The 13,166-nt window shown below is 40.6% G+C and overlaps 1 protein-coding gene across 1 annotated transcript in view; it reads left to right on the top strand.

Moving 5' to 3' along the window:
- The window catches only part of RAMP3 (receptor activity modifying protein 3), a 1,178,278-nt gene extending 1,165,329 nt beyond the window's left edge, over positions 1-12,949 (top strand). Inside the window, exon 4 of the mRNA XM_086964913.1 lies at positions 11,230-12,949. Coding sequence (XP_086821039.1) covers positions 11,230-11,485 — 256 coding nt within the window. The 3' untranslated portion in view covers positions 11,486-12,949. The remainder of the gene's footprint in view (positions 1-11,229) is intronic.
- The last annotated feature ends 217 nt before the right edge of the window (positions 12,950-13,166 follow it).

Here is a 13,166-nt window from a genome sequence, read left to right as displayed (position 1 = left end):
CACAACCAAAACTCATATCAGGAACCTCAATGATTACATTTGATATTTCAGGCGTGATGTCATGAAATGATGTTGTTGAATATGTCATGATTGATGTCATATGTAAGGTCAAAAGCTGGGCATGGTGGTGTACAAGTTTTAGTTAGCACTGCTAACTATAATTTGTGAATTTCTGTTTTTCTTTTAGTTCAAAATATTAATGTTCGCACTGAAATATTCACCTATGTATAACAGTACTTTTCAGTGAAATTCTGAGTTTTTTTTTCAACATAAACAGATATTTTTATTACACTTAACTATAACATTACTTTAAACCTCTGTTTTTCAGTGAATTTCTAGGTTTTGTTTTTAAAGTAAATTCATTATTTTTGTGAATGTATGTATGGTAGACTTTAAAATATATATTGTGTTCTGACATTATTTTAGTAAAAGAATGCTTTTTATTGTAACAAAACAGGATATGTTTCACAGGTTGCAAAATCTTTGTAAAATGTGTGTGAGTATTAACCAGACTAAATATTCAATAGAAATTGTTTATTTGCTCAGTTATTGGAACTCTGATATCAAGACATCTCACCAGCAATCTTTTTTTGAGGTGCCATTACTCTTGTGATGACGGGTGTGCACAGTTGGGTGTATAGATGGACTGGCCTCTCTGCTGAGACCTCTCTCTGGAATTATGGGTGTGCATAGTAGGGTGTAGAGAGGGACTAGCCTCTCATTTCAGACCTCTCTCTCAGATGAGTTATGTGCTTAGTAAGGTATGGGGAGGGACTGTCCTCTCCACTCAGACCTCTCGCTCAGATGACAGGTCTTCATACTTGGGTGTGTGGAGGGACTGACCTCTCTGCTGAGACCTCGCTCTATAATGATAGGTGTGCATAGTCGGTGTGTTGATGGACTGGGCCTTCCTTTCAGACCTCTTTCTCAGATGACAGGTGTGCATAGTAGGTTGTAGGAAGGGAGTGCCCTCTCCTTTTAGACATCTCACTCATAGGTGTGCATAGTAGAGTATGTGAAGGGATTTGCTTCTCTGCTGAGACCTCAGTCTGTAATGATAGGGATGCGTAGTAGGGTGTCGGGAAGGACTCGGCATTCCTTTCAGACCTCTCTTTCAGATGACAGGTGAGCGTGGCGGGTGTGGGACGGGAGTACCCTCTCCTTTTAGACCTCTCTCTATAATTGGTGTGCATTGCAGGGCGTGGGGAGGGACTAGGCTCTCCTTTCCAACCCGTCTTGCAGATGGTGGGTTTGAATAGTAGGATGTATGGAGGGACAGGCCTCTCCTTTCAGATATCTCTCTCAGATGATGGGCATGCCTAGTAGAGTGTGGGGAGGAAGTGCCCTCTCCTTTTAGACCTCTCTCTCTCAGATGACGGTGTGCTTAGTAGGGTGTTTGGAGAGATTGGCCTCTTTGATGAGACCTTTCTCGGTAATGATAGGTGCCAATAGGAGGGTGTGGGGAAGGACTGGGCTCTCCTTTCATTCCTCCCACTCAGATGATGGGTGTGCAAAATAGAGTGTGTGGAGGGACTAGTCTCTCTAGTGAGACTTCTCTCTATAATGATGGATGTGCATAGTAGGGTGTGGGGAAGGAGTGGTCTCTTCTTTCAGACCTCTCTCTCAGATGACAGGTCTGCATGCTAGCATGTGGGGATGGACTGACCTCAACTTTCTGACCTGTCTCTTACATGATAGTTGTGCATAGCAGGTTGTGTGGAGGGACTAGCCATTCTGCTAATATCTCTCCCTGTAGTTATAGTTGTGCATAGTAGGGTGTGGGATGGGAGTGGACTCTCCTTTCAGACCTATCTCAAATGATGAGTGTGTGGAGTAGTGTTTTTGGATGAGCCTTAACTTTACTCACAACTCTGCGCAAACCAATGAACATAAATTGTAGAGCCTGCTAAGCAACATCTTCAGTAAGACTTCTTCATACAGTAACAAGTGCGCATAGAAGAGTGCCTTCAACCATCATCTACTCCTTCCTACTTTTCTCAATCCAAACACAGCCTCGCAAGATCATAATATTTTTGGGGAAAAAAGCGTTGACTTTCTAACCACCGCAGTACTTATCTCTTACAAACTTCCTCTCAAAAACAAGGACCACAATATGCATTCCTACTAATAGAGTGTATTGAGAACTCATCTTTTCCTTTTTACTATTCATGATCCCACGTTAGTCCTGCGAGATCATGAAAGTGAGTTAAAAACAATATATAATTATTATCTTCACAATAGTTATCCCTTAGACACCTCCTTTCTAAATCTAGGGGGACATCATGCCTTTCTGATGCCCCCTTATATAGCTATTTTACTTAATTTCAACAACACCTCCAATTTTTCACAGAAAACAGTAATGGTGGCCATTTTATTTCTAACATTGCAACTGCCAGCCAATCAGAGCGCTTGTGAGATTTGTGGCAGCCTCTCACTCCTGCAAGAGCATGAAAGCTCACTGGGAAAATTGGCCTCTCGACCAATCACAGGTCTCCATTTTTGATTTTGTGCTCTTGGGGTATGCCTGCAGGATTGTCGTGAGCCGAACTGCCGTAATATACAATTGTTTTTGGCCACTAATATCTTAAAAACTACCCAACGGATTTACTCCAAATCACAAACAGCACAATCTGCTGACCAAGGTTTAGCTTTCTGCAGAATTTGGTCTAATTCTGTTTAGCTGTTTTTGCTGTAGCTTTGTGTAAAGAAGTCTTTGGAAAATGCATGGAAGTTTGCATTTTGGGACCCCCCCTTTTCCTTCACTGCCAGCTGAATGAATCACCCCAAAACTTTCCAGGAAGGAGCTGGGGTGAAAAAACTTTTTTATGGGAAAGTTTCATGAAGATTCATCAAACGGGGCCAAAGTGAATAGCAAACAAAAAAATGCTCTATCTATGGAAAAGCATACCTCACTGTAACAACCTACCATATAATATATATATATTTATATTACCCACTGGCGGTCATCAGCAGGTAGTTATAGTGATGTTTGCTTTAGAAGTGCAGTTTGTGAGAAGCAATGGGCTTTGTGGTGTGGTACTGAAAATTCTGGACCCGTGTCATAAACATTCTCGTATCATGACGATTTTGTTATTAGCAGACCGGTAATGGTTGGAATACTATGCACAAGCATTTCCGTCATGTTCGAGTGACGAAATCACCCTGAAATCGGAGTTTTCGTCCTGAACCCTCGGGTTCCATTTTGTGAACGGCAGCCATTTTGTGATTGCCCTCACATAGCCACATAACTAAGGCTAAATTCGATCTGAAAGGACACGTACACCTTTGCTGACTCCTCTGTGACCTGGGCAAGCTGACTCCACTGCCTGAAGCCAAACCTGTTCGGCCAGCTCCTTTCCCAGTGGCCGAATGAGATTAGTATCAAGGCGCAACATGTCGTAAACCGTTCACCGTACACAAACCATGTCTAATCTCACTCACACCTGTCCCTGATTCTTCTTTATGACCTGCTTTATGAGGAGGAGGTGCCCGATTTTATTGGGGGTCCGTCGATATCTGATGAAAGTTCTGGGCCTTGCCGGGTAATTGATTATGGACTGGACAAACTGAAATGTGGGCTTGTCATCATGACTCTGCTTTTTCTTTATACTGAAAATATGTGAATGGTCAACTGTAAAATAAGGAATGTTCGCCTGAAGCATATTATTTTGTATAAAAGGAGAAGTCTGGCTTTGTAATTTTGAGCAGTCTCCTGAGAACATACATGCTGTTGTACTTCTAGGATACCTGTTACTGGTTTCAGCCAATAAATACGATCTTTGACTTCACCTAGAAGACTCTGTGTTTCTGTAGTCTGAAGCAGGAAGGACTCAGAGTTTTCAGATGTATTCCCTGGCACCGCCGGGTTCTAAAATACCCGGTACTCCAGTGGGTGGGGGCAAGTCCCTCCCCAAGCTACCTTTTGACCCTCCGTTAACCCCTCCTTGTAACTCCATGAATACCATATGTTTTGTAGTAAGTATGCTCCATTATACAACCACTCCCCTTGTCCCTGACACATTTGCTACTAATTAGTGAAAATAAATGTGTGAACATCTCCTCATAGAAAGAATCAGAGGTGGAGGTGGAGATTTAAACTTGTAGCATTTCATAATACTATAGTAATACTACTAAATGTACTACAAAATGCAGTTTATGCCTAGGCCACTATTTGGCAGAAAAATCTAATTACAGTCTTGAATAATTGTGCTGATGTTTGAATCAGAATGGGATCGGCAACACATAACATGGAACTCATACCCAGTCTATGGGAACACAAGAGCCTATAATTGACTTTACCATGTAACACTTTGTAGAGAAACCACAAGGTTTCTCCCTTCCTCACCTTTTCACTGATAAATGTTTTGGGCATCAGCATTTAATTCATTTTAATGTTGTATGACAACCTTAAGAATTACCCATTGTTATATCATAAAGAAGACACAGTGGGGCAAGTCACAAAGGTATTTTGGAAACTTGGCTTAAAACATCAAAAATGGGATTAAAATTAGGATATTCGCAGAATATTCATGTGTAATTAGTAGAAAGAAAAAGGACTGTGCCATCTTTGCACTTTTACTATTAGGGATTTGTGCATTTTAAAGTTAGTTCACAAAGGTTTGTAAGAGTACTTGAAACATACAAAAAAGTGCTATGTTACATGTTCTAAAAAGGCTGTGGAAAGCTCTCCCACAGCCTTTTGAGTACTGAAAGAGGTTTCACATGACTTCTAAAAAGGACAATCTCCTTTGTTTTTTTCTTCTGTGAGCTTGATGTATTTTGTACCAGACTTTATCAGTTTTCAATCTTGTCCACTCCAGGGTTTTCATTTATTGATTATGTTATTGCGCTTATCTTCATACTGAAGAAATAACCTGGGAGGGAATTGGAGTACTTTTCTAGGTCAGGGAGTTGCTTGTTGAGACAAGAGTGTTACAGCAGCAGAGGCAGTAGGTTACATAAGTAATTGAGGTCATCAAACATAGGAAACATAGGAATGGGGGATACAAAGAGAAGAGGCACACATTATAAAAACAGGAGGGAGAGTATCAGCGGTGCTGTGACATGGTTTGTTCATTTGCACAGTGTGAGTCACATGGAGAGGAAATCATAAAATAGAGGTGAAAATTAGTAAAGAAGTAGAAAATCTTGTGTTCTTTAGAGAATGTCAGAGGTAACAGGGCCAGTGACCAGGTGAAGGAATATTGTTCGGAGTTTTGGAGGAAATGAGTAAAAAACATATCTTCTTGACTTTTCTTTCTTTGCCTTTGGCTTCCACAACAATTTGTAGTCCATGCTGCAGGTGATGCAGGTAGGGCAAGAAAAGAAGCATTTTCCAGGCAGCTAATATAGATAGTCGGTTTGACAAACCAAGACGATGATGCAGTGTAGTGCCTTGAATTTATTGTGTACAAAGATGTTAAGCCAATGGAGACCCTTGAAAGCTGGGTGCTTATATTTGTGTGGACTGATGAGCTGTGTGTCCTTTACTGAGAGAGGTTGGAGTCCTGGAGACCTGGGGACTGGGCACTGACCATCTTGATATGAGAATGCATGAGAGCATGCACAGTGGACGGTAATATGTGAGCTAATCTTGTAATAAGTCTCTTGGTATATTTTTTTCCTGTGCTTCTTGAATGAGTGCAAAAGTCAATGTAAACACCCAGTGACTTAACATTGGTGGTGATGCAGGGGAAAACCTATCAAGCCGCAAAGAAAGCAGCAATTTTTTTACACAAGTTTGTTTATATATTTGCGTACATGCTGGTAAAAAATAGAACTATACAGAAAACACACAAATGCACTCAAAACATGAACTACAGTGGGAACATTTGATTTGTTAAAATCGTTAAAGGGTGGAACATACCACCATGTGGTAAACAACAACATATAGAATAAAACATACCCCCGTTTTCTGGGCAGCATTGCACAAATGTACATGATGAGTAAAAACAGGGAGAGTGCTTTTAAATATACAAGAAGAATGAAAACAGGAGTAGCACTTTATAAGGCAATGGCTCTCTCATTTGAAGATTGGGGCTAGCAAATGACTATTATGACAAGAGATGCAGCACACGTTATGGCTTATATTTGATTAAATGTGTCTTTCCCCCCAGTCTCAAGTAGAGTGCGTGCAGTGTCTAGGACTAAAAGAGAAGAGGGAGGAGAGTAGGCTGTGAAGTGCATCAAGGAGGATCTCGGTCCGGCTGCAAAGTGACCATATGTCCCAGTTCCTGTTTTGCTGTTGCCTTTGTTTTCGAGCTCTTGAGTCGCAAATGTCAAGAATTTTATCTTTTTGCAGGAGAGTTGTATCGAAGACCCACTGAGGCATTTTATCACAGCCGCCCTAGAGGTCCTGACTTGTGTTTCTCTTACGGTTGGCCTCAGGAGGATCTTCCTTAGATTGTGTAAGGCCGGGCAAATACTTAATAGGTGTAATAGCGACTCTTCTCCCTTGTCACAGAGGCGACAATCCAGAGATGGCCAAGTCCGTAACCATTTTGGGGTAAGGTCTTTGATTGGAAACCACAACAATCTTAGCAAGCTTAGGTTCCTCTTATACAGACCCCCCAGGATATAGCGGCATGGATTAGCAAATTTAGCGGCACAAAAAAGGAAATTTAGCAGCACACATATGGAAATTTAGCTGGAATTTTGCTGCATTTTATTTGGCCGTTTTTCCTACAACAAACACAGATATCTTAGTTTTTTTTAGTTATTTAGCAACATGAAGCTATGTATATTTGGTTTATTTACAATGTAGACACTTTAGCTTCAAGGCTACATATAGGACATAAACATGTTAATGAATAAATGCCCAAAAAGCAATCCCCCATGGCCCACCACACACTGGGCACGCGGCAGGCCAACCAAGATTTTCTTTTTTTTAAATATAGCAGCGGGGACCCGCCCCTTGAGCGGTGGGCCCCAAAAGCAATGCCCCCCTAGGGCCCGCCACGCGCCCAGTGTGCGGCGGGCACCAACAGCAATGACCCCCAGGGCCCGCCGCACACTGCATGACAAGGGCAAGACTGGCGTTGGAGAAATCAGCACTAAATTCCCTATCATGACAATTATTCCAGCCCACCCGAAGCAATGTTGCTAATATTAGGTTGTTGCCCAGCTATTAGCCTGTTCCTCTTTAGAGAATCAAAAGTCTTTAGCAGATATTTAAGGTTTGAACAAGGGTTTCCACACCGACCCCAGCATGGATATCTTGTCATTAAGGTAGCAAATAACTCATCCACATGCGGCAATTCTGGCTATTTCAGCGAGCCATTCATTATGGGTCAGTCCTGTTGGTTTCCTCAAATTACAGAGAATGTAGGATGTAACCACTAGCAATAGACATGGCCACCCAGTTGCAACCATGTTTGGTTGGTACAGTTCTAAGTATTTGTAACAAAATCATAAGTCTGGCTTTGTTTAGGCATAGACTTCAGTTGTGTTATTTGTCTGGATGAAATAACAGAAAACTCACAGTCAGACACTCAAATACTGATCAGACTCGCATGCTGTATTTTAGTTCACATATTTTGATCAAAGCCCTTGTTTATATAGAAATGTAGATGCTACCAAGACGGTCGCAGCACTGCGCACTGTTCACAAAGTGGTCATAAAATGACCCTCTAAATCATTAAACAAGATTATATACAATGAACCAAAAACTTTATAAAACACGTTGACGCAGTTATACTTGTAAATGTAAATCTTTACATGTAGTTTAGGGTCAAAGGTTCATTAACACCACATTTTAGTAGTGTTACTATTACTATTCCACATATCCTGGCTCTTAGTTGTTTGATTTAAACTTGGATTGCACCTTTCATGTTCTTTTTAGCACTGCTTTTTCTTCCTTCCGCATCATTCTCACTACTATTTTATGCACGTGGAGCCTATTGTCTTTTTTGAACACAGGTATTAAGTGGTGGTTATTTCTACACTGCTGGCATCAACTAGCTAAGCTATCTTTTGGTCAAGACAATATGCACATTATTGAGTAACCTCTTGCTGTTTTTACCATGTAATCTTGTCGAGTGATATATGCTCATTATTTTCCTTTACAGTTTGGCCCCTGAAGAAGGGACTCTTCGGTCCCGAAATGCATCGGGCCCCTACAAGATCTATTGTCAAGATATGATCATGTGTACTCTATGATGATAATTGTGCTATGAATTGTACTTTACTTTATATGTGAACACTACTAAAATGTGGTGTTAATGAACCTTTGACCCTAAACTACATGTAAAGATTTACATTTACAAGTATAACTGCGTCAACGTGTTTTATAAAGTTTTTGGTTCATTGTATATAATCTTGTTTAATGATTTAGAGGGTCATTTTATGACCACTTTGTGAACAGTGCGCAGTGCTGCGACGGTCTTGGTAGCATCTACATTTCTTTGTTCACTGGCTCTCGTAAGACAGCGAGGGTCTCACTGCTGCACCATTGTATTATAGTTGGTATATTCTTTGGTAATAATTGATTACTCCTGGTTTGCGCTTCCAACCCCCATTGCATACCTTATTTATATAGGCCACATCCCTTGGAAAGGGTATCTAGCTTCTCTTCTTTGGCCACACCCGATTTAAAGACCAACCACTGCTTTCACCACCCTTCAAGCACTGCCCACACATCGTTACCATAAAGAAAAACAGACACTATTTTACACCAGAATATACATATTTGAAACACGCCCCCCTATCATGTTAATAACAAAAGTGGATAACCCACCCAACCCTGAGGAAACCTGTTTAATCAGGCTAGTTAAATGTAAATTCCAGTTCCCATTCTTCTGTAAAACTGTTCAGCCTACTATTTCCCAATAAAACCATGACTCCTTTCACAAATGTTTCACACAAACAATTATTTTGATCCTAGAGAGTTTGCATTTTTGTTGCAGTTTCTAAAAATATAATCTTATCTTGCATACTTTAAAAGGCTTTGTAAAACTTGGGAGATAGGAGCGGTGTTATCTGCTAAATAAAGGGCATCATAAACGGAAGGCCTCAGCTTCTGGACATCTGTCTTCCAATCCCCATTTTGCATGCCAAAGTCTGCAATATGTAGGGGAAATAATACTGGACCGCGCAAGTGCCATGACATACGCCTCTAGTAGACCCATAGAGCTTACACAGACTCAACAGGAAGAACTGTACTAATATAGGATTTGAATAGCAGCCAATAGCCCCTGTCCGTACCAATGTAAGCTAATTTTGCCCAAAGCAGTGATAAATTGACTGTTCAGAAGCCTGAGTAAGAGCTAAACAGGCTAATTACAGTCGTGCACCCAATTCTGATCTCTAGTAGCATTTTCAGCACTAATCAATAGCCCACGGTAATAATTATAGTACGGGTGCACAATACCTGCTCTGTGTACACTTTTTGGGGGAGGTTTGAAGTTTTCATTGGCTGAGATTCTAGAATCTTCCATCTTCATAACTTGCTCGTGTTGGATTGGAATGCCCAACTACGTACTTTTATTCTAAAAATATAAATGCCGTAAAAAGATAAAATAGGCTTTCATTTGCATTGCACCATATGTCAGTCAAACTAATTTGTTACTGCCCTGGACTAAGCACCACACATGTAAAGATTTCTAAAAACGAACAAAGTAACACACCTCACGGTGGTATTTAAAATAATTTACTGCTTCCTGTTGTTTGAGCGATTGAACCCTCCAATAAATGTAAGGTACAGGTGTATTGTGTGGAGCTGCAGTGCATTGTATGATATTAAGCTATACTTTTTCGATAGGACACTGTTAATTTATCCCATTTTACATGTCTTCTGTGGGGTCTGGATGTCTGGATCTCATGGGCACTTTTGTAAAAATCGTGTCATTTTTACAAAAGTGCCAATTTCGCGAGCACTTTAGTAAAAATTGCGCCATTTTTTAAAAGTGCCGATTTCGCGGCAAACCGTGAAATCGCAAAATCGCAAATCCCTGGAAGGTCTGCTTATAGTGATCCCTAAAGCATTCTTGTAAATAGGATTGTTGTTTCAGTTGTTTATATGTTGGCATCACAATCCAGGCATGACTTTTGCCAGCCATTAATGCTCTGTCTATTTGCAACAATGCTTGTTTGATGGCTTTGTTAGTGATTTGTTTAAACGCAAGATATGACACTGGTGAATGCCAAGCTTCTTCCAGGTTTAGCGATAGAAGCCCTTGCCTAGGAGTCTTGAATGTGGAATTAGCCTGCCTAGCCTCTTTTTCGACCTCTTCCCAGCAGTGATGGGCTAGCGTGTTATCTTCAGTGGCCCTCATTCGCCAGTAATATTTGTCCAGGACCCCTTGTCTGGCTGGTATCTGGTTTATTAATCCATATTCCAGGTGTATTTGCGCTTGGGAAATATGGCGCGGAATTAAGAAAAGTTTTTTAAACAATCTTGATTGGGCAAGATTTAGCTAGTCTTTTTGATTAACAGATAGATCGACACCTTGAATCACAGTCCTGTTAGGATGCGCTGGCTTTTTCATTAGTTTGATTTCTGCATTTCCGGACCCTCACGCTATAGATCCACTTTTCCCTCCATATTACAGGATGCATGAAGCTGGTAATACACGTCTAGCTAGTCATCCTTTGTAAGATCCACATGATCGCCTAAGCCTACTGTAAATTCTAAAGAATGGTCTGATGGCTGACATTAAAGCCTGAAGGCCTTGATTCTAGTGCTGTATTCATTACTTTACCACAAGGTCAGTGATTCTGGGCAAATCACTCCATTTCCCAGTGGGTCAAATTGAAAATATTTGAAGGAATGTCTCAAATAGGTTCCCCATACACAGTCTGTTTTGATTACAGTGCCACATTTGAGATGTTCCTGCTGCAATATAAATCCCTACCTAACAGAGACTTTTAAAGGCATGGACAAAGTGGGCAATAGCCCAAGGGCACTCAACTACCAAGGGGTCCTCGGAATGTGAACTTTCTCTCTATCTCACACTGCTCAATTTCTATATCTCAACCTTTATTATACTATTCTACATTATTTGTAGTTAATGGGGCTTGAGTTAGCAGAGAATATGAATTAAAAATCGAAGGTGTTCTGAACAGTGGCACCTAAAATATTTCTTGCATGGGGCCTCCAAAATTCTAATGATGGCAATGCTGCCTAACTAAAATATATGAACTTGTGAAAGCTGTCTTTGACATCTTTGTGATTACCAAAAACAGCCCTGCTGCATAACAAGCGACATTAACTTTGTTTTCTTTGCTTTCCAGGCACTATGATGTGTTTTCCAAATGCACAGAAGACGAGGCCATTGGGACGGGCTGCTTTTGGCCGAACCCCCACGCAGAGTGCTACATCACTGGAATTCACAAGCAATTTTTTTCCAACTGTACATCTGAAGAAGTAGATTGGGAAGATCCGCCGGATGAAATTTTGACAACACTGATTTTAATACCTGTCTTCTTGACTGCTGCCATGATCACGTTGGTGGTGTGGTGCAGCAAGAGAAGTGACATTTTTATGTAAATTCACACTCTCTTTGCTATTTTCCTGCCTAAAAGACAATTGATTCTGCACTCAAACTCTGGGTTTCCAGGTTGCATTTGTACAGAAGACGAAAAATTAGAATGCTAATTTTCTTCTGGCTGAAAAGTTCACCGTCTAGTGAGTCTCAACTATCTACTTCTGCTAAGCAACAGGATTATTTTCAAATATTGTTTTTACTAAAAGAAGAACAAATCTCTCTAAATCTGCATTGAACTTTGAAATCGTGGAACTTTACAACGGCAAGTAGCGTGCTTGCTTTAACAAATGGATAGTTTATTCTGTTAGTGGGTCATCATTTTTTTATTGAAAGTTTTCAGCTGATCCTCTGTTTTTGGCTAACAACCAAAGCATTGCAATTTGGAGTTACTTTTATATATGTCTTGATTTTGGGATTTTCGAAGTCGTTCAACTGTTAAACATTGTGATGCTGTGAAGTCATTAAAAAAAGTGGATGGAGTGGCATCAATGAACAAATAGAATGACATCAATGAGCGGATGAAAGGTCATATTGAAGAACCGTCACCGGAGATGTTGTTGAGAAGTATTTCTTCACTTTCACTTGTTCCATCACTTTTGCCCTTATCATTGCACACTGCACATTTGCACACATAAACACATAGGAGCATATGCTCGCACCAAACATGCACACATGCAAATGATGGCACACACTAACACACACATGTACACAACCACACATAAAGGGGTGTTCACACACACACAAACATTTTAGCACGCACATTATGTGAAAATTATCTGAAACAAGTCTTTATGTATACACATACAGTTACATAAGTGTTTATATATGTTCTACAGACGAAGGACTGCTTATTTGGCACCCCGAAAACTTTCAGTTTTGTTCACGCTCGGGAAAAAACAAAGGCGGTTGCTGAATGTGTACAGCAATTGAATGAAGAAGAATACCTTGCTTTAAAATGCTTTCAAGCACATGCCCTTATTGATGACTCACGGAGCTGGAAGTCTATTGAATGGACTCCAGGAAGGATGCAGGCCGGTTTCCCACAGCTGGAAAAGAATGTAAGGAAGCTGGTTGACAGAAACGCCACCAAGGAGTGGCAAAGGAACTGTCAAGTTTGCCATTCCCTGCGACTTTTTTGTATGCGTAATGTTATTGTTTGTATTATTATTATTTGCTCTCATGAGTCTGTTCACTGTGTTCTCCTTTTATTCCCTTTCCCCCCTGCTCCAGCTTTTGCCCGGAGTCGGACCTTCTTGTGCAAACTGCAAATAAATAATTGTACTTCTGTAAAATGAAATGATTCCCAGAGTTCAACGTGTACTTGTAAGCAAGCCATCATTCATATCAAGAGCTTGGAGAACTGCAGCTTAATATTAGAACAGAGGCCGGAAGTGATCTCTGCTCAACAGGTCAAGCTATTTATAAAGAAAGAAGAAACAATTTCAAAAATAAATGCTCATGTTAATGTGCCGAGCCCCATTGTACATGTTACGCCTGATATATGTGTTTAGGAATTTCCTACCCACAATTGCGCATAAATGTTTCCTATGACACCCAAGATGTTGCCAATTATATATGCTCAACGCCAATACAGGTGTGCAAATGATGGTCAGAAACAACGTGAGCTTATAAGCTATGTGTGGGGCAGGATCATATTCTGTTTATGTTCATAAACGTCCATTC

Source organism: Lissotriton vulgaris, chromosome 4_1, assembly GCF_964263255.1.
Source record: "Lissotriton vulgaris chromosome 4_1, aLisVul1.2, whole genome shotgun sequence".
Lineage (NCBI taxonomy): Eukaryota > Metazoa > Chordata > Amphibia > Caudata > Salamandridae > Lissotriton > Lissotriton vulgaris.
The sequence above is the reverse complement of the archived record's forward strand: the minus strand, read 5'-3'. Positions and strand labels throughout refer to the sequence as shown.